Source organism: Mauremys reevesii, linkage group 25 (assembly GCF_016161935.1).
Source record: "Mauremys reevesii isolate NIE-2019 linkage group 25, ASM1616193v1, whole genome shotgun sequence".
NCBI lineage: Eukaryota > Metazoa > Chordata > Testudines > Geoemydidae > Mauremys > Mauremys reevesii.
Window position 1 is genome coordinate 17,997,425 of NC_052647.1, and position 21,678 is coordinate 18,019,102.

Consider the following 21,678-nt stretch of genomic DNA (forward strand, 5'->3'; position numbering starts at 1 on the left):
AGTGAGTGGTTTTCTTGTTTTTTTTTCTTGCTTTTTTTCCCAATGATTTACATGCAGTGGGGGTGGGACTCAGTTTCCCTGGGCGTTACTGGTTTAACAAGGTGATGGGAGAGGGAGTTTGTTGTTACAGAGGACCGGGGACGGAACTTGGGACCCTGGGCAATGGCCTGGGGAATGGATACCCCAGCGACTGGTGACCTAGGGACTGGGAGGCCAGCTTGGGAGTCACAGCCGGTTCTGGCCAGTGGGAGGACAATGGGCTGCGAAGAGAGGACCTGGTGACCTGACCAGCCAGTTCCAGCCAGAGGGGGACAAAGGACAGCTGAGAGGAGAGAGGCCCAGGCGACCTTGTTTACTTGGATAGAAGACAATGGACAGAGGTGGGGCTTGGGGAAAGTGATATCAGATGCCCAGCTGGAAAGCGCAGGGTCTCTGGACTGGAGAGAGGGAGCAGGCAGAGCCCACCTGGAGGCAGGAGAGACTTAGATGTGCTGTGCTGAGGGATGCCAGGCCTGAGGGCCCTGAGAGTTTCCTGTGCAGTGTTCAGACGCTGAATAAACCCTCCTGTTTTATGCTGGCTGAGATTTCACTCCGGTCTAGAGATCAGGGGGCATTATTCCCTCTGGGAGTGGAGGCCCCGGGGTTCCAGAGCGAGTGGACTCCCTGAGGGGTCCCACGGTGAGAGACAGGCGTGCTAAGGCTCAGAGAGGTGCGGCTCCAGGAGGTTGAGGGGCTTAACCCCCAAGAGAGTGGACCCCCAAGAAGGGCTATCACACTGAAGGGGATTCTCCCCAGGGACTGTACTGACCAAGAGTGGCACGACCTCTGAGTCCATGACAGGTCCTGATTCTGCCATCTCAGATCTGCTTTTGAGTCACAAGACTGAGGTCCCAGTTATGCTGGGACGCCCTGAATGTGAGATTTGGGCATTGGACTATGACCTATGCACCGAACTCTAAAGGAACTCTTTGCAACTACGAAGGTCACCATCTCTGCTATGAATCTGCACCTCAATGAATTGAGCTCATGTCTGTATGTCTATTGATCTTTTAACTATATTCTCGCTCTTTGGTTTTTTTAAACACATTTTAGTTTAGTTAATAGGAATTGGCTGTGGCGTGTATTTGGGTAAGATCTGAAACTTTCATTAACCTGGGAGGTAATGTGTCCGATCCTTTGGGACTGGTAGAACCTTTTCTTTTATATGATGAAATAAGATTTACAGAAATGTTCATCATATTTGATGTGGGTACTTGGATGGAGGCTTGAGGCTGGATCACTTTAAGGGAACTGTGTTGTGTAGACTTTTGAGTAACCAGGAAGGTAATAAAGAAGGTGTTTTATTCTGGCTTGGTAAATCTAAGTATTGGAATATCCACCAGCTTTATGGAATTTGGCTGTCCCATTCTTTGCAGTTCACCCTAATTGAGAGACCTCAGCTAGCTCCCGACTAGGACCTGGGTCACAGTAGCGCAGTCATGCTTGGATGCACATCCCCACAGGTTAAGGGTTTTCGGATCAGAACCACACGCTTGTCAAAATTTTATTTTGATATTGGAGAGTTTAAGGGTTAAAAATCAGTTACAGTGAGTGACCCATGATCAAGATCCTGACAGAAAAAGCCGGGAAGAATTGTGCTCACAGAGGGGGTTGTCTCTTAAGAAAAAGACTCCAGAGCAGGAACTGAAAAATCTGTTAATTGCCAGTGATAAGGAAGCAGACCCAGCGAAAATGCTTGCGGCGAGAAACTAGCAGCTAGAACTTGAACAAAAGCAAAAAACTGCTGATATGGAAGGAGAAGCTGCTGAAAGTGAACACCAGCGTTTTAACATGAACAAAAAATGGCAGATATTCGATTGCAGGAACTAGAAGCTAAGGCAAAAGGGGTCAGACTTAAGCTCCAACTCAAGAGAATAAAGGAACGACAGGAACTGTATCATTCTGGAAAGCCAGCTCCTCTCAACAGCAAAGATGGGGATAGAATCTATCCAGCGTGTAAGAATGTTGGTATGTTGTTGGACTCTAAGCAGTTGTCTGCATGTTACCAAATTTACCCCAACACTGCCACCTTTTATGTAAATGCTTTTACTGCGAGCTCCGGTGAAGGTAACCCCATAACTTGTGCAGAGAATGTATATGTCAACGGTAAAAGTTGTTTAGGGCAAATTACAGCTTCCAACATCACTCTTGTTAAAACAGATTTTGTCAAAGAGGAAGATTATTTACCAGATAAGAGTGTGAGTATTGTAATCCTCTATGAGTTTACTGTAAGTGTGCCTTTAGCTAGAATCCGTCTTGAATGGAATGGGGTTAAACATTATAGCCGGTGAAAGGAAGTTATTGCTTAAGGATCTTTTGATTGGGGATGATGATAAAGCTTTGATCAGTCAGGTTAACTTAAACGAGTCACAGGAAAGAAATAATCCTGAACCCGTGTCTATTAGGGGCAAGGATTTGCCTATGGAGGGTTTCTCCAGATGTTTGTCTGAGGAAGATGGCTGTTTGTGCAAAGGTGGAGGAAATTGCGGAGTATCTGTCTGGTATCTCAGAAGTGAATCTGGCATTAGATAAGGCTCAGGAAAATGTTTCTCTAGAGCAAATTAAAATTGGTGATCAGGTTAAAGCCCTAACTGAGGAAGGAAAGGGCACAGTCTTGGTAAGTTATGGATTGTTGGCAAGGTTAGCGGAACATGAGTATCCCTATACCCTACCTGTTAGCAGTGTGGAGAATTGTGACAAGGAAATGTTCCTGTGTCTGTTAGGGGTAATGACTTGCCTATTAAGGAAGCTACCTCAATCTCCAAGCAATTGTCCCATAATAGCCATGTGTGCTGGGCAAAGGAAAGGATATCCCAAACTATTTGTCTGTTAAAGGGTGTGACGCAGTAGGGAGCGGGGTGGATTGCCCTGAGAATGTCATTTAGTTTTACTGGGACTATCTGCATGGGAGATGGGAGAGCAGGGGATGACTTTAGGTGAGGGACGGTACCTGAGCCTGTAACCTGAGCCAGGAACGGGGGTCGGTGAGTCGACACCTTTGCTCTGGAAACTGGACAAAGGGAGAGGGGAAGAGAAGGAGGGGGAGAGAGCCGGCTGGAGAGGTTTTTGGTTTCAGTTTTGGGCTGTCTGGGAAGAGGCAGGAAACCCCAAGTCTGAGGTCTAAGATCCTTGCCCCCCAGAGGGAACTGGCTGAAGGGTCCTGGTTGTACCTAATAAACCTTCTGTTTTACTGGCTGGCTGAGAGTCACGGTGAATCACAGGAAGTGGGGGGGTGCAGGGCCCTGACTCCCCACACTCCGAGACAAAGGGGAATGTTTCTCCAGCTCTTTTCTGTTTGTAGAGCAGACAGAAAAAGTCTGTCAGCCTATGATGGCTGAAAATTTATCAGTTAACCCAAGGCTGATTCTGGATATCACTAAAGCCCAGGAAGGAAGTGGTCCTGAATTTGTGCCTGCTAGGGATGATATTGCAACTGGGTTGCATCCAGTTGATGTCATAAATAGCTCCCAGAGACCAAGCGACTCTGGTGCTTCTATTTTGCCTGTTGCTAGTGTATTGCTGGGTAAAAATATGACAACCTTGTCTGATCAGGGTGATATCACAGCCAGGGCACAAGCATGAAGGTGATTTGACTATGTTACCCACTGACAGTGTGGAAACTTGTAACAAGGAAGAGAATACTTCTAATCTTTTGATTATGAAGTCTAGCAGTTTACCTGAAAGGGGGTTTTGTGAAAATCCTCCTGATGGGTCAGAGGTGATTCTGGATTTAAGTGAAACCCAGAAAAAGTCTGCAGCTCAGGAAAATGTTCCTTTAGAGCAAGCCCTAGGCAGGGGTGAAAGTAACTTAAAGGACTTACCGGTACGCCGGAGTCCTGAGCAGGGGTATGTGGCCTCAACCAGATGAGGCGGGGCCTTTAAATACACGGGGCCTTATTTGATATGTTAAGATTGTAGACAGCTCAAAATTTTCAATTGAAGAAAAATGATCAAACAAAATAAACCTCATGAGAAAAAACTGGAAAAGAAATTGCTGCTCGGGTACTAGCAATTCTAGAAGGTTTTGTTAGATTTCCAAGTCTGCATTGGTCAAGCCTATGACAATGGATCCAATATGGCTGGGAAATACAAAGCAGTTGTACAAGCAGTTCTGCTTGAGCATAATTCAAACCGTATTTTCTCCAGCTGTGAAAACCACACACTACACCTAGTAGGTGATGACTGTGCTGAATCATGCAAGGAGGCAATTAACTTACTTTGGAGCTGTTCAGCAAATGTACAATCTCTTCAGTAGCAGTCCACAAAAGTGGGAATTTCTGAAGCAATATCCTCCTGTTCCACAGCACGGGATGTCCAAAACTAGATGGTCTGCACGGATGGATGGTGTTCAGCCAGCTGTGCAGCATTTGAATTCAGTGACAAAGACTTTAAATGAACGCGAATCTCGCAATCTCACTGCACAGGCTCGAACTGAACTTCAGTCTCTTCAGAAGCACATGTCCAGATTTGAATGCATTCTGATGTCATCTTTGTGGATGAAGCTACTTACACTGATCCACTAAACTAATCTGGTAATTGAAGCAGGCAATGCTACACTTGATGTTGAGAGGGATAACACTGAAAGTCTTATCAATGACATTCAACAGATTCATGAACAACGGGGTGCGATCCTGAGTCCAAATTAGTAGCACAGAATATTTGCATTTCATCTGAATTCTCCACCAATCGCAACTTACCTACTGAATCCGATGCCGAGCAGCATTATAGGGTCAACGTCTTCCTGGTCATCATTGACTCTATTCAATCAGGTCTTACGTGTCAATTTGAGTCACCAACTAATTTGTACCCTTTTTGGGTTTCTTTGGCAGTGCAACAGACTGAGTAATGAAGATCTATTTTCTGCAGCTGAACAATTTCAGCAACAGTAGAACAAAGAAATCTCAAAAGATCTCAGTGACGAGGTTGTCTTCCTCAAACAAATATATTCCACGAACTTTACATTGGATTGCAAGCCAAAGGAATTGCTTCAAGAACTCTCAAACTTGGACTCTCTGGGGTGTTTCCTAATATCACAATTGCATTACATATTTTTGCCAGTTTGTCTGCCTCAGTGGCTTCAGGTGAACGCACCTTCAACGTGTTGAAGCAGGTAAAGAACTATCACCGTTCAACTATGGGACAAGAGCGTTTGAATGGGCTTGCTGTGCTTAATATCCACTGTGACATTGCACACAGGGGAGATAGTGGTTTTGAGCATTGGCCTGCTAAGCCCAGGGTTGTGAGTTCAATCCTTGAGGGGGCCATTTAGGGATCTGGGGCAAAAAATCTGTCTGGAGATTGGTCCTGCTTTGAGCAGGGGCTTGGACTAGATGACCTCCTGAGGTCCCTTCCAACTCTGATAGTCTATGCTTCTACGAGAGCTAGATTTTTCCTCAATAATGAGTGCATTTGCACAGAAAAAGGCTAGAAAAGCATTTGTTACATAAAAAAATGCAAATGATGTCTCACTCATTTTTTGGTGCCTTATTTTGTTTTCATGTGTCATCATTTTTTATTTTCATTATGGCTAGGGGTCTCAAAAGCTGGAAGTGGCCCGGGCCTCTCTGGACCTCTGAGAGGGCCTGTATAGATCCACTGACTTTGCTTTACAATGACCCACTATGGATAGCTTTGAAAAGGTTTCAAATGAAATAAAAATGGTTAGGGAATTTAAACAGCCCTATAAGCTTAACCAGCTTGTGGGGGAGACAATATTGTCGGAACATGAATGTCTCCATGTTGATTCTTTAAGGAAGCAGTCTGTGACTCAGGTACTGAGGAAAGATTGGGTTACTGGTTACAAGGGTGCAGGGGAGAGCAGGAAAACTCATCTCTAGATATTTTGGATATGACTTGTAGTCGCTTAGTGGACTTGACATCTGATTCCATGTAGAAGCAGAGGTTGGCTAGGGAAGGACAAAAGAACCTTGAGTCTAACATGCTTGTGAAAATGGATGGAATCTCTTTAAGGCAGAGTCCAGCCTTGGAATTGGTAAAGCCTGAGGATCTGAAAACTAGTAAACAGGCTAGTGTCTGTGTTGATGCAAATTACCTGACTGACTGGGGGAAAACAGACTTGCCTGTACCTGTTAGCAAAAAGGACACACCCAGCCGGCCAATGGATTCTGTTCAGCAAAATGTTCAGATTTTGACCCTACTGGACAGGGAGGAAGGGAGGGATCAAACCTTGCAAATAAAAGCCAGAGGTTAACCCTAAAGTACCAAAACCCCAAGGCTTTCAATTTTAACCACTTCCTATGTTAAGGAAGACCCTGAGGTCAAGAAAAAGCTACAAAGATTCAAAAGGGATAGTGAACAAGCTGACCTAAAGAATGATTTGTCTAAACCAAAGGCTTGGCCTGACAAAAAGAATTGTAAATGCACACTTGTGATAAAACTGAGGTTACTGCTAAGGATTGTAACCAACTTGTTGCTGATACCAAGAACTTGCAAAAATGTACAACGTGCAGGGTTTTTTGGAAAAACCCTTGAATATGTTGCGGGTGATACATAAGAACTCATTATGGTGTAAAAGCCTTCATGGTAATATTGTTTCATTACATGACAACACCCACTATGTTAAAAAGGCCTGGTGATACTGATATTTCTCAGTTAGTGCCTGTACCTAATCTTGAAACTGTACACAGCAGAAAAACCACTACAAGCTTGAACTGCTGTGCACAAAGGGAAACTGAAGTACAACACCTCACAGCCTTCATAGCTGAATGCCAGAGTAAGTGCTCTTTCGAAGTATCGGGGGTGGCCCTGCATCTGTAACTTTCACTCCATGCATCTGAAGAAGTGGGTTTTTTACCCACGAAAGCTTATGCCCAAATAAATCTGTTAGTCTTTAAGGTGCCACCGGACTCCTTGTTATTAACGTAAACACAGCTCATAGCAAGGTTGGAAGGTCCTTAAGGTGTATTCAGGAGCTCTAATTTCACCCTCCCACACCAGTCTCATGTTGCGGGTATGACGCATGGCTAGAAAGGGTTGAACATTCTGCAAAATAAGTAACCCACAGAAGACGTGTGGGGAGATAATGTTTGTGTTTTTGTGTATGTACATATGTCTGAGTAGGGTGGACAATGTAATCAGCAGTCCCTGTCTATGCTGTATTCTGATAATTCAGAGGTCAAAAGAACATCCTATCATGTAAATGAACTGTAAGCATGGGACATCTCAGTATTCAGCTCTCTTTGAAATATACTGTGAATGGTGGAGGAACAAGGAAATGGCCTTATGGTAATTTGTATAGCTAAGTACCAGTAATAGACATCCCTCAAAGTCATCCTAATTATATTTGTTCCCTGAGGAATTCCAACTTGTCAAAAGACATGAAATTGTATAAAAGATCCTTGGGTCCTGATTCTGTCATCTCAGATCTGCTTAGACTGGAGAAGAAAAGGATTTTGTATGTGGTTTTTTCACTACTGAACAGAGAAAAGAGTAATTTTAACAGTTTTATTGGCATTAGAGTTACAGGTATAACCCTGCAGATCAAATGGGATAATAGAGAAGATGAAGATGGACAGCATGCGAGTGTATTCCGATTAGGGAAAGAGGTTCGTCTTTGACGTTGAGTCCATCCTCTCAGCCTGTTCAGTTGGAGTTAATTATCTGAAAGGAGGAAAAAAATAATCAACCACATCTGACTGTTTCTCAAGAGCTTTCAACAGAGTGGCATCAATCAAAGGCATGGAAGCATGAATGAAGCTGATGCATTATTAAATCTCTAAGCTGGGAAGGCTCCAGGTTGCCAACTCTAAAACTTCAGTTCCTGATAAAAGGTTACAGCACCAGGGCCGGCTCCAGACCCCAGCGCGCCAAATGCGTGCTTGGGGCGGTGTGCCGCAGGAGGGCGGCAGGCGGCTCCGGTGGACCTCCCGCAGGTGTGCCTGCAGAGGGTCCGCTGGTCCCGTGGCTTTGGTGGAGCATCTGCAGGTGTGCCTGCGGGAGGTCCACCGGAGCCGCAGGACCGGCGACTGCCAGAGCGCCCCCCGCAGCATGCCGCCCTGCTTGGGGCAGCGTAATTCTTAGAGCCACCCCTGTACAGCACATAAATACTTATGTGCAGAACTGGGAACTGGCACAGATTGGCTGGAACAGCTGCCATTAATCTCACTGCCTCTGCAACTTTCCATCTCTTCTGATAGACTTCAAGGCCAGAAATACCACGAGATCATTTAGTCTGACCTCCTGTATAACACAGGCTTTAGAATGTCACCGTTACCCTGGCACTGAGCCCGACTTGCGTTTGGCTAAAGCACATTTACCAGAAAGGCATCCAGTCTTGATCTGAAGACATCAAGAGATGGAGCATCCACCCCTTCTCTTGGCAATTTAGTCCAATGATTTATCACCCCCACTGTTAAAAATGTGCCTTCGCCTCACCCAAGTTCTTTTCTCCCTTCCAAGTGCTTCCTGCTTAGCTTCCCCTATTATATATGGTCTTTTTTGGTATTATATAATCCTTTAACTATCATCTGTTTAATTCCATAACTATACTACAGAAATCAGAGATGGTTCAGAGAAGCGAAATTCCCAACTCCAACGGTTGGACGTAGATCCCATGGCTGGAAGTTGAAACTAGACAAATTCAGACTAGAAATAAGGTGCACATTTATGACAGGGAGGGTAATTAGCTATTGGAACAATTTATCCAGGGTCCTGGTGGATTCTCCATCACTGACAATTTTAAAACCAAGATGGGATGTTTTTGTAATAGATCTGCCCTAGGAATTATTCTAGGGAGGTTCTATGGCCTGTGTTATCCAGGAGGGCAGACTAGATGAACACAATGGTCCTTTCTGGCCTTGGAATCTATGAATCAAAATGAAGTGCATTACTCTGGCATTGCACGACCTCAGATTCATAGATTTTTAAGGCCAGAAGGGACCACTGTGATTATCTCATGCCAGTGGTTCTCAGCACAGCGCTGCAGTCCAGGTGACATCCTCAGGGCCATACAGGTATTTTGGATGCAGCCCACAATGGTAAATAGGTTGAGAACCACATTCTTGTCGGACCCTCCTGCTTAACCCAGGCCAGAAAGAACCTCATTCAGTGATTCTTGCATCCTAGTTCAAACTGCAGTTGAAACAGCATCGCTTCTACACAAAGACATTCAATTTTTGATTTAGAACACTTCATGCAATGAAGAATTCACCACTTCCCTTGATGAGCTGTTCTAATGGCGAGTTCCCCTCTCTGTTAAAATTTGTCTAGCTTCGTATTCCAGCCACTGGATTTCGTTGTGCCTTTGTCTGCTAGATTAAAGAATCCTCCAGCCTCAGATATGATCTTCCTGTGTAAATATGTCTAGACCACCACTTCTTAACTTTCTCCCTTCATTGCTGTTTTCCATCAAGGCTAGCAGGGGAGAACATCATATGGGGGAGAGTCAGGGCCGGCTCTAGACCCCAGCGCGGCAAGCACGCGCGTGGGGCGGCCCTTTCCCGGGGGGGGGCGGCAGGCTGGGCCGGCGGACCTGCCGCAGGCATGACTGCGGAGGGGGCGCTCGTCCTGCGGCTCCAGGCATGACTGCGGCAGCTCAACCGCAGCCGCCGGACCAGCGAACCGCCCGCAGCTGCGGGAGGTCCAGCTGAGCCGCGCGACCAGCGGACCCTCCGCAGTCATGCCCGCGGGAGGTCCGCTGCTCCCGGGCGCCTCCCGGGCATGACTGCTTGGGGCGGCCAAAAACGTAGAGCCGCCCCTGGGGAGAGTTGACAGAAGACATGGTTAGGATCCCTTCGCATCTAAGTGAGATTATAGTCTCATGCCAGGTGATGATCAGATCTGGCAACCAACACCCAGATGGAAACACCTGAACGTCAATTATAGCAATTCAGTAGGGATAATGATACTGAAAACTGAATCTCAAGTGGAAGAATCAATCCGACAGATCCCCTGACACAATGCCCTTAGGAGAAGTAGCTTTTGGCCGGTTCGGCCTCGTAGAAGAGACTGGTTTGGGAAAAAACACATGGTTAATGTCATCTATCCACCCTCTCTCATGCTGCAGCCACCACGTGGGGGATGATTTCTAGCCACACTTTTTGGCATTGCTGCAGAGGCCGCATTTAAGAGACACATGTCCTGCAGCTGGCTCAGAACAGCTGACATAATTAGAACAAAACAATTGCAAGCAAGAGGTCTTTGTCTGCAGCGGGGTGTTTCCTCACTGCAGTTTCTCTTCTGTGCAAAGCCAACTTACGTTATTGATCCAGGAAATGTAGGCAGACACCCGGGTGAACACCGTGGGCTTCTGGTAGGTGTTACAGCCCGCGGCGGAAACAAAACTGGTCACTCCATGGACATAGTACCTGCCATTCACCAGGCAGTTCAGAGGGCCCCCAGAATCTCCCTGCAGAGCAAAGCCAAAGGGAAACAAAACTTGGCACGTATTGCAACAAACAGCAATGCTTTGCCCTTCTTAGCACTTTCCAACAGACAACCTCAAAGTGCCTTCAAGGCTCCAGGTCTCCTCTTCCCCGGTGAAGTAGGACTATCTCTGAGTGAGGCGACGGGACAGAATGGCCAGCATTAGAATACAGGCATCCTGACCCGTGGAGCTCATTGCCAGGGGATGTTGGGAAGGCCAAAACTATAACAGGGTTCATAAAAACTAGTTAAGTTCATGGAGGATAGATCCATGAATGACTATTAGCCAAGATGGTCAGGGATGCAACCCCATTGCTCCGGGTGTCCCTAGCCTTTGACTGCCAGAAGCTGGGAGTGGATGACAAGGAATGGATCACCCAATTGCCTGTTCTGTTCATTCCCTCTGAAGCATCTGGCATCGGCCACCATTAGAAGACAGGATACTGGACAAGATGGACCCTTGGTCTGACCCAGTATGGCTGTTCTTATGACAACTCCTCCTGGGCCATCCACTGGTCCATACAACTCCTCTTCCCACAATATATAGGGGAATGTCTGGTGAATTCATTTCTTATCAGCACTTATATAACCCCCCGGTGAGTGCGGGCTCTCCCTCTGTGCCCGATCCACAGAGGATACAAGTCTGTTACAGCCCCAGCTATCACACGTTGGCTTTTCAGCGTATGCTGCAGAAGCTCCTCATGCTTTTAGTTCTGGAGGTCCCCAGTTCAGTTCCCGGAGAGTTGATGGCCAGACTAGCAGCACTGCAGCAGGCACATCTACAGTTCATTCGGCACAGCAGCTGTGCGAAGCCTTGTAAGGAGTTACTGCAAACTAACGCAGCAGCTGGCAAAGCCCCAACGGCAGCCTGACTTTCAAAGACAGAATGCTGAGCTGGAAGTCAGCACGGGAGAAGAGAATGGAAAACCGAGGGGTCACTTGGATAGTCATTTTTTTCCAGCCCTAACCACCTGGAAAGTGGACAGAGCCAAGTGAACATTGAGGGAGTATGATCACCAGCTTCGACCCACCAACCCAAGTAACATACAATACCCAAGCTTAACTCCTACACAGCACCTCCCTCCCAGGAGACAGAGCGCCCTTCTACAGGGCTATTCATCTGAAAGTGCTTTGGCAAGGAATTGACTAATGGGTGACGCCGAGAGGAAAAATGACCGGCCCGAGATCACACAGCAGGTAAGTAGCAGAACCAGGAACAAAGTCCAGGTCTCCTGACTCCCAGTCCAGTGCTACTCGACCACAATTTAGAAACAAGACCCAAGTGTAACCCGTTATATATAGCAACAAAGAATCCTGTGGCACCTTATAGACTAACAGACGTTTTGCAGCATGAGCTTTCGTGGGTGAATACCCACTTCTTCGGATGCAAGAAGAAGAAGTGGGTCTTGCATCCGAAGAAGTGGGTATTCACCCACGAAAGCTCATGCTGCAAAACGTCTGTTAGTCTATAAGGTGCCACAGGATTCTTTGTTGCTTTTACAGATCCAGACTAACACGGCTACCCCTCTGATACTTGACACGTTATATATAGCACCTCCCTCCAAGGAGGTGACAAGAGCGGCTGAGACCCTGGGATGCTCTTGCTTGGTTCAATCGCTCGGCAGTTACCTGGCACCCAGAGCGCACACCGTCACCTCCACCACACACCATGGTGTTCTTGACCGTGGAGCCCCAGTAAGCGGAAGTGGAGCAGATATTGTAGGAGACGACGGGAAGTGAAGCTTGCTGCAGGATTTGAGACAGCTGCCCATTAGCTGCACAAAACACATTAGAGACCCAGGGTTAGTTTACAAGGACGATGACCCGTTTTTCCCCCAGACACCTGGGGTGAAGTTCTGGGCTGCAGGATCAAACGCAACCAACTTCGGTATCTAGAATCCCATTATATTTTCTTACTCGTTGGTCGACTTCTTATCCAATATATGAGCTTTGCTGTGCAAATCCCTCCCCTGTTATGGAGTTATGGCCATAAAACTTGGCTGGGAATTTGCTTTCAATAAGCTCTAAAGCAAGGGATTGGAGTCAATTATTATTATGGACACATCTCGGGATCCCCAAATTATAGGTCATTTACTGGGCCTGATTGTGAGCTCATTTTTATTAGTGTAAATTACATGCAACTTCAAGAGTTTGACACCCAGTGTTAAGATCAGAATGAGGCCCAGCAGTTCTTAAATTTGCTTTAGTCTTGTGCATTTTCTGGAAAAGCAGGAATTTCTAAAAGCAGCAAAGAATCCTGTGGCACCTTATAGACTAACAGACGTTTAGCAGCATGAGCTTTCGTGGGTGAATACCCACTTCTTCGGATGCAAGTCATCCGAAGAAGTGGGTATTCACCCACGAAAGCTCATGCTGCTAAACGTCTGTTAGTCTATAAGGTGCCACAGGATTCTTTGCTGCTTTTACAGAACCAGACTAACACAGCTACCCCTCTGATACAGGAATTTCTAAAGGCTGCACTGGTGCTGGATACCACAGCAAAGTGAAAGTGCAGGATGACCCCACATTTCCCCAGGGTGTTCTCAGGGCTCATGTGAATGAGTGAGCAGATCTCCAAAGAGCAGCTGACACTCCTCCATAGCGTGTCCTGACTTAGCTGGTGCAGCCGGGAACAGCATTGTCCTGCATGTCAGGTTGTTTTGCAAAACCATCCAGGAGGAATGAAGTGAGGCCAAGCTCCCTCTGGAGAGGGAACAAAAAGGTTTAGATCTTATGCACCAAACTACAGACCGGGGTGGAACCCTGGTCCCGTAGAATGGCAAAACTCCCAATAAGGCCAAAATTTCACATAGGTCTTGTGTAACCAGTGATACTTTGGCACATTCTATAGCACATTCAATGGAAGGGGCTTTACAAACCATTAACGAAGCCATGGGTCGCAACAACTCTGAGCGGTCACCACTGTTTTATACAGGTGGAAACTGAGGCACGGAACGGTCCGGGGTCTGTTCAAACTCTCAGGAAGTTTGGGGGCAAAGCAGGGATGCTAGTCACATCCAAGCTCCACCCACCCGCAAGCCTGTGCCCTCAATCACTGGGCTGGAATGCTACTGAATTACGGCACTTACTCCTGGTCAAGCCCCAGCCAGTGATGTAGCAAGGATTGTTGTTTGGCAGAATCTCGCCTGAGCTGGGCAGAGCGCCCAGCTGCACGTAGCTGTTCAGAGACGCGCTCTGGGAGAGGCGGAGCAGAGCGATGTCGTAGCTGCAGAGGAACAAAGGAAACCGCGTCAAACGGCCTTTCAAAAATGGGTGCAAATGGGCTGCATTTAAGTGACCCCGCTGTCGCTGATGGTAAAACCTAGGCTGGGGCTTTCAAAGGAGGGGAGGGATAGCTCAGTGGTTTGAGCATTGGTCTGCTAAAGCCAGGGTTATGGAGTTCAATCCTTGAGGGGGGCCATTTAGGGAACTGGGGTAAAAATCTGTCAGCAGATTAGTCTAGATGACCTCCTGAGGTCCCTTCCAACCTCGATATTCCATGATTCTATGAAAGGAGTCCCAACCAATTGAAAGCAGGGGGTGGGACCACCTGACAAAATTACCGTACTTCATGACGGATGCTGGGGGGTGGGGTTATGTCATTCAATTTTTTCAAAAATTGCCACGGACCTCAACATTTACACCACGGACACGTTGCTGATCCCGATCAAAAGCCAGTTGGAGCTGGGCACCAAACTCTTTGCTCTTTCGAACAATGAGCCCTCATGTCCCATAAAGAATGCACAGAAAGGGCTGACTTCTGCGTCGCTTCCTCAGGTACATTCCCATCGAAGGACAGCACAGAGGACCGAATGAGGACCCAGCACTGGGCCTTGTATTATTAAGCAGATGCTTGATCAGGTAGCAAAATACCTGTGCTCACTGCCAGCCCAACCCAGAAGCACTCAGTACCATCAGAAGCCCAGCTCCCCAGCGGCTAGTCTGACGGAGGATCCTTACTTTTTCCATACAGACCGTCTTGGGTAACAATATGCAGGCCCAAGTGCTACCATGATACCCATTGGAGCTGTATGAAGACACTGGCCAAACTGGAGTCTGCTTTCCTCATTTGCAAATACTATTCTGCCTGTGCAACTCTACCGCCTTAGGCCCTGGTCTGAACCTATCTATTGTACCAGTGAAGAACTCTATGGACCTTGTGTCCTTAGATGTGAAATCCCTTAACCGAGCCACGCAGGCGGCTGGTGTGAAAAAGGAGGCGCCTTACCCAGCAGCGACGTTGTTGCTGTTCCAAGAAGAATGGATGAACTTGCTCCCCACACTCAAATACTGCTCCGTGCCATCACTCTGATACAGGTTGTAATCACCAACGACCACCCGGAAAGTCAAGGATCTATAATAAGAGGAACAACCTGTGATGTGTTGTAAGGTGCCAACCGGGCATCAATCCCCCTTCAGCCCCCAAGTCCTGACGGCATCGTGAGGCCACTGGAACGTGAACCAGTCCCTCCTCTCCCTACTTCTGAGGGGAAGGGTGCCGAACATAATGTTAATAACTAACCCATCTGTAGCTCTCTCTCATCAGTTTTTCACAATCTTTGATGTATTTATCCTTGCAACATCTCTGGGGGGTAGGGAAGTATTACTGACTCCATTTTACAGATGAGGAACTGAGACCTGGAGAGGCTAAATGACTTGCCTGAGGTCACACAAGAAGTCGGTGGCAGAGCAGAGAACCAAACCCTGGTCTCCCAAGTTGTAGACTAGTGCCTTAACCACTTGTCCATCCTTCCCCTGAGCAGGAATCGCCATACTGGATCAGATCCAGGAACTCATTGAAGATTGAGTACAGGTGTCATAAACAGATAGTTAAGGGTTAAGGTCTCTTTTACCTGTAAAGGGTTAACAAGCTCAGTAACCTGACGGACACCTGACCAGAGGACCAATTAAGGGACAAGATAATTTTAAATCTCTGTGGAGGGAAGTCTTTGTCTGTGTTCTTTGTTTGGGGGTTGTTCTTTCTTTGGATCTAAGAGGGGCCAGACGTAATTCCAGGCTCTCCAGGTATTCTCTTCTATTCAGTATAGTAAGTATTAGAAAGGCGGATTAGTCTTTTAATTAATTTTTGTATTTGCAAATGTGTGTTTGCTGAAACCCTATTTTATTTTATTTTTTGGTTGCTGTATTTGTCCTGGTGCTAGCTCTCTAGTTTCATAAGTTATACCCTGTAAACATTTCCATCCTGATTTTACAGAGATATTTTTACTTTTCTTTCTTTAATTAAAAGATCTTTTCTTTTAGAACCTGATTGATTTCTTCCCTTGTTTGGAATCTCAGGGGAAGGGAGGGGGGAAGGTGAGTTCCTCTTTGTTTTGATTCAAGGGGTTTGAATCAAGGTGATCTCTCTCGACGGCTAAGGGAGGGGGAGGTAGGGGAATGGGCTATTTCCCTTTGTGTTAAGATCCAAGGCGTTGGATCTGTGTTTCCCAGGGAAAGTTTTGGGGGAACAGGGAGTGTGCTAAACACTGGAATTTCTAGCTGGTGGCAGCATAACCAAATCTAAACTAAAATTTAAGTTTAGAGGAGTCCATGCAGGTCCCCATCTTGTGAACGCTAAAGTTCAAAGTGGGGAATAAACCTATGACAACAGGCCTCAGGACTGGTCCTTGAATTATTAAATCGATGCAAGATAAAAAGTAACAAAGTCCTGTCTGAGAGGCCAGGACCAGCTGCTCCAGAGGAAAGTTCAAGAAACCCTGTAATGGGCAAATAGTGAAATAAACTGCGCAATGGGCATTTTTCTGCCTAACTCTGGACCTGGCTGAAGTTTTTCCATTGAAACGTAATCTCATAAAAAAAATCACAGAAACGTCAGGTTTCAGAGGTCATCTAGCCCAGCAGTTCTCAAACTGTGGGAGACAACCCCGTTTTCATGGGGTCACCAGGGCCGGTGTTCGACTTGCTGGGGCGGGAGGCCGAAGCCTGAGCCCCACAGGCTTCAGCCCTGAGTGGCAGGGCTCAAGCTTCACTAGCCTTCGGAGTCAAAGTTTTTCCTAATATCCATTTGGATGAAAGGCAGCTTCTTTTTTGCGCCTGAAACCTAAAATTTGAGGTGAAAAATGATTTTCCATTAAATTTTCCAGTTTCCTCAGTGAAACCCCAAGAATTTTCACTGAAAATGGTTTTAGGAAAAGCAATTTTAAAAACACGATTTTGGTTTTTCTATAAAAATGTGGAAATTCTGACAAAATACTGAGGGAAAATGAAAGAACGATATACATTTCTTGGGAAAATAATTAGCAGTTTTCAGCCGGCTCTAGCTAGCAGCCCCTAGAAACACTTGGTGGTTGGATTCTGCCCTGCAGCGGGGGCGTGGGGGTGTGTGTTTTGGCACACAGAGGCCCCACCATAAAGTTGGATGAGCTACTTAAGTCCTGTTCGGATCTGATGTGCTAAGAGCTGCCAACATTGCATTGATGGTGGTTTCAGATGCTGCTTGGAATGGGCAGAGTTACACCCAGGAGACTGCGTCTGTAACATGCTGTGTGTGCGCTACGGGTACTGGTTAGGGTAAGAGGAGGCTTAGCCCCTCCCCCCCCTGCCCAAATCTCTCTATTCAGCCACGCCAGGGCAGGGTGTCGCAGGGGGAGGGTCCTGCCTACGCACTAGATGATTCCCAGCAAGTGGAGCTAGATTCCTCAGTCCCAGCAGCGCTCCTTGGGAATAGGAAAGAGGGGACCCTGAGGTGATTATGGGGGAGAAGGGGAGTCCCAAAGGAAGGGGAATCCTGAGACCCTGCATCCAACGGCGCCTGGGCCAGGAAAGGGGAGGGCCCCACCTGCCTGCGAACACACGTCTCCTGTGATGCTCACAAATTCAGAGCCCACCCCAGCATTGAGAGCCAATGGTCAGAGCGGGGAGCCGGGCCCAGCCCTGCGGGACAGGCACAGCCGTGGCGGGGTGAGAGTGGGGCGGGCGGGCTCCTCCTCCTAATATTTTCACCAGCCACCTATGCCAACAGGTTCCCCCCGTGCTGATCCTCAGAGGATAGGCGTTGTGTCAGCCCCTAGCTACAGAGCCTTGAGTCTTTCGCTCAAGCTGTAGCGGCTCATGCTTTCAGTTCTGGAGGACTCTGGTTCAGTCCCCGGTGTGTTGGCCGTCACACATGCTCAAGCAACGTCCACCCATGAGGATGCATGAGGAGCAGCCAAGAAAGCTGCAGGCATACAACAGACGTCCAGAATAATGAGATAATAATGTAGCATGTAATGATGTATGATTTAACCATATCCTGCCAGCCACCCTTCTTGAATAGCAGAAAGGAACGGCCTAATGCGCCATTAGTAGAAATGCATCAGCCAGAATTTCTTTAGGTCTGAACTGATTTCAAGGCAGTAACAGATCTTTGAGGGTCACCATTTTGTTGTAGGTTTAGCATTTTAAAACAAGTAAGAGAATGCCATGATTGTTTTCTTTTGCATGGCAACTTAATGTTCCTGTTCCAAATGTTGTGTGTAAATTAATTCTGTTGTGTGTGTGAATGAGGAATGTGTGGGTTAAGAGATAAGCGTGAAGGCCATCGCTGAACCAGATGGTCTATGGAGGAACCAGAGTCAGATGCAAGGAGGCTGCAACACACCCCTATTGAAATGTCGGAGGAGGGCAGATTGACAGCTCTAAAGATGAGGCACATCAATGGGGACAAGATAGCATGAGGTAACTCCCTGAGAGACTTGATAAAAGAACAAGATAAATTGTCCTTTTCATCCTTTAAGAAAACAAGCACTTGTCAAACAATTGATTACAGCATGATGGTGCAAAACTCATTGGTCCCAATGAAGGAAAAATCACTATATAACAGGGTGCCTTGCCATGAAACTTTGGGTTCGTCCTGCCAAGACTTCCCCAGAACATCGTGTCGCAACCAACAGAACCTGGCTCCTACCTCCCCGTGATCAACCTAGCTGGCTACTAGATTGATCCAGACACTGGACTGGTAACTATAACATCAACTGGTGGGACAGTGCGTGTGTGGGGTGTGACTGATTGCATATGCTAATTGTTGTATCTTCAATCAATGCGGCATATTGCCTTTTCCCCTGAAAAAGATCCTGTGTACTTCTTGTAAGCATAACACTCATCCTCTGCTAAAAGCACCCCACCACATCTTCTCCTTGGCTTCAGAGAGCAACTCCCCTCCTTGCCTGGTGCATTGCCAGTTCCCATTCCTGCTTTAGATCCTGACCCCTCATCTGATTAAAAAGTCTCTTTAATGGGCAGATCAACCAACCAACCACCATGGTCTCCATTACCTGTCCACGCAGTGAGCTGCAGTCATCACCCAGTTCTGCCTCACCAACGTCCCACCGCAGGTGTGATACCACTGTCCACCAGAGTAATACTGGAGGGAAATCTAGATTTTGGGTGACGAAAGGGAAAGAGATAAGAAAACAGCAAATATCATAATGCCACTAGGTAACTGCACACTACACATCCACATCTTGAATATCATGTGCAGTTCTGGTCGCCCCATCTCAAAAAAAATAAATAAAAAAAGATGCATTAGAAATGGAAAGGTACAGAGAAGGGTAACAAAAATGATTAGGGGTATGGAACAGCTTGCACATGAGGAAAGAATAGCAAGACTTTGGACTGTTCATCTTAGACAAGAGATGACTAAGGGGTGATATGATAGAGGTCTATAAAATCATGAATAATGTGGAGAAAGAGAAAGTGTTATTCACCCCTTTACATAAACACAAGAACTTGGGGTCACATCCAATGAAATGAATAGGTGGTAGGCTTAAAAACAAACCAAAGGAAGCACTTCTTCACACAACGCCTGGTCAACCTGTGGAACTCATTGCCAGGGGATGTTGTGAAGGCTAAAACTATAACCGGATTTAAAAAAAGAATTAGATAAGGTCATGGTGGATATTAGCCAAGATGGTCAGGGATGCAACCTCATGCTCCATATTTCCCTCAGTCTCACTGCCAGATGGTGGGACTGGACGACAGGAGATGGATCACTCAATAATTGCCCTGTTCTGTTCATTCTTCTTGAAGCATCTGGCATTGGCCATTGTTAGAAGACAGGATATCTGGTCAGATGGACCAGTGGTCTGGCCCAGCATGGCCATTCTTATGTTCTCATGGTGGAAGAGGAGAGCTGCATTTTAAAGAGGAAATATCTCACACAGGAAGCAACACCTCTCACCATCCCAAAGTGAACATGCATCAGGTGCATGAAGAAACAGTTTTGCTGCTGTATGCACCAGGCACATCACATTAGCTGGCTTAAGCATTGGGCCACGGTTTATGGACTAGGTCTAAGCAGGACGTGCCGTATTGATAGTGGGGCTGAAGTAGCTGGTTGGCCGGGGCTCCGGACACATTACCTAGTGAAAAACAAAACAAAACAAAAAAACGCCACCAAACAAGAAGCTAAGGGCCGACTGGTCAGGGCTGGGGTCCACATGGAGGCATTTCTCACAAAGCTGGACTGGCAATGTGGCCTTGTGCCAAGGCAGTAACAGCAAAGAATAGAGATGCTCACTTTAGATGCCCATCATCCCAGACACACGCACACCCCTCTCTCACCCCAGGACAGGCTCAGATGAGAGATGGGTCTAAGCCTTGAAGTTCAGGTCAGTCTCTGGATTTCTCCAGGTTGGGAATTCCAGTTTGAGTCAGTCCTTCCTCTTTGTTATACTAAAGCTAAATGCTTCTCTTACAGGCAGCTTTGGTGTTGACATGCACATTGTACAACACAGCTTGGGCTTTAGAATTGGCAAAGGCAAATCCCACGTGGCTTCCCCAAGCAGGAAAACCATAAATCTTTGGCTTTCAGCCGTGATTCAGCTGCTATTTCCCCTTGGGAGCGGCTAATCTGCACACTCAGGTATTCTGTAGGCCGTTCCATCTCTGCGCACCCTCCTTGGGTTGTTACTGGGAGGACAGTTAGATGGAGAAGGGACTTAGAAGTTGACACTGTACCCACCTGTGATGGCCATGCACCGTGCTGTGCATTACTTCCCCCAACAACGCGCCCATTGTCTTCCAGCGACTCTTCCAAGCAGTGTCCTTCAGGAGTAAAGAAGGAACAACATCTGGAATAGCTTCTGCGTATTGCAGGAGGAACCCCGAATCCCATCACGTCTCTGTTTCCACCACAGGACGGGAGACTAGATTTGCTTTTACTCTCTTTCCCGCAGAGAACATTTCCCGGCTCCAACTCCTCCAAGACAGAGTTTGAGAAGTGAAATGAAGCGCTCTGAGTGCCAAGCATCCCAGCTTTAATGATGAGGGGGGCAGATGTTCAACCTTACTTAGCACCCACAGTGGGGGCCAGTTTTCCAGGACAACTGCATACACATTGCGTGTGGACCTCTTGAAAGTCTGAAGTGCCCCAATGGGAAACGTTAGGGGCAGCTAGGGTGACCAGATGTCCGATTTTATAGGGACAGTCCCAATTTTTGGGTCTCTTTCTTATATAGGCTCCTATTACCCTCCACCCCCACCCAGACAACAAGTGTGAAAAATCGGGTCACCCTAGGAGCAGAGCAACTTTGAAAACCATGAGGCCCCTGGGAACTAGGGAAGAGATTAACTTCTGGAGGCAAAATGGACATATCGTCTCTTATAAGGCAATGGAGGTTTTTCCTCATGTAGATGACTGCCCAGTGCAGCAAAACCAGCCACAGCAAAGCACATTTCAGTGAAGACTTCAGTCCTATCTTAGATTTCAGTGGATCTCCCCTGCTAATCTCTATTCTGGATGTGCCCCTCCAGCTACCTCTTTGGAGTGGGGATTTTTATTGTCTATGTTCTATCAGTGCCAAGCACAAACCTAGGCTGGTTGAGGCCTCTAGTTGCTACTGCAACATACGGTAACATATGGTAACCAATAAGTTTCTTAGCACCAGAATGCAAGACATCACCGCCTCAAACAAAAAAAACCCCACCCCACTTACCACAGAGGACAAAGACAGCGAGGAGGAGTAGTTTCAGCATCATGAGCGAATGGCAGGGACCACCTCAGTCACTCCACTTCCTGTGTGCTTCTGGGTCTTGTCTCTCGTACTATGGCTGGTGTTAAATAGATTCCTATGGGGAGGAGGGGATGGGAAGAAATGCAGGTGATTTGGAAATACAAACAAAACTCTTTTTCTAACAAAACACCAGTTCCATTCTTGGTTCCAGCGACGGTCAAGGCTGAGACCTGGCATTGAGGGCGCCAGATGCTAATAAACTCTCTGGAGAGTTTAAAAAAAAAAAAAAAAGAGTTTGTTTTAC

At 46.9% G+C, this 21,678-nt stretch overlaps 1 protein-coding gene across 1 annotated transcript; it reads right to left on the reverse strand.

The window, feature by feature from the left end:
• Positions 1 to 7,489: 7,489 nt before the first annotated feature.
• CELA1 (chymotrypsin like elastase 1) lies at positions 7,490 to 21,481 on the reverse strand. The gene is made up of 8 exons (XM_039513704.1): positions 21,357 to 21,481; positions 20,384 to 20,466; positions 18,696 to 18,796; positions 14,651 to 14,776; positions 13,512 to 13,648; positions 12,052 to 12,197; positions 10,256 to 10,405; positions 7,490 to 7,659 (listed from the first exon to the last, which is right to left on the reverse strand). Exons 1-8 carry the CDS (start codon positions 21,397 to 21,399, stop codon positions 7,642 to 7,644), a joined length of 804 nt encoding a protein of 267 aa, XP_039369638.1. The 5' UTR covers positions 21,400 to 21,481; the 3' UTR covers positions 7,490 to 7,641.
• Positions 21,482 to 21,678: the final 197 nt, after the last annotated feature.

Bases quoted from the DNA above. Each gene is read 5' to 3' on its own strand.
- CELA1 (XM_039513704.1), bottom strand. From the start codon at position 21,399: ATGATGCTGAAACTACTCCTCCTCGCTGTCTTTGTCCTCTGTG. The intron at 18,797-20,383 runs GTGGGTACAGTG...CCCAAAATCTAG, and splicing joins ACGGTGCATGGCCATCACAG to ATTTCCCTCCAGTATTACTC. The intron at 10,406-12,051 runs GTAACTGCCGAG...TTTGCTCTGCAG, and splicing joins GTGTGCGCTCTGGGTGCCAG to GGAGATTCTGGGGGCCCTCT.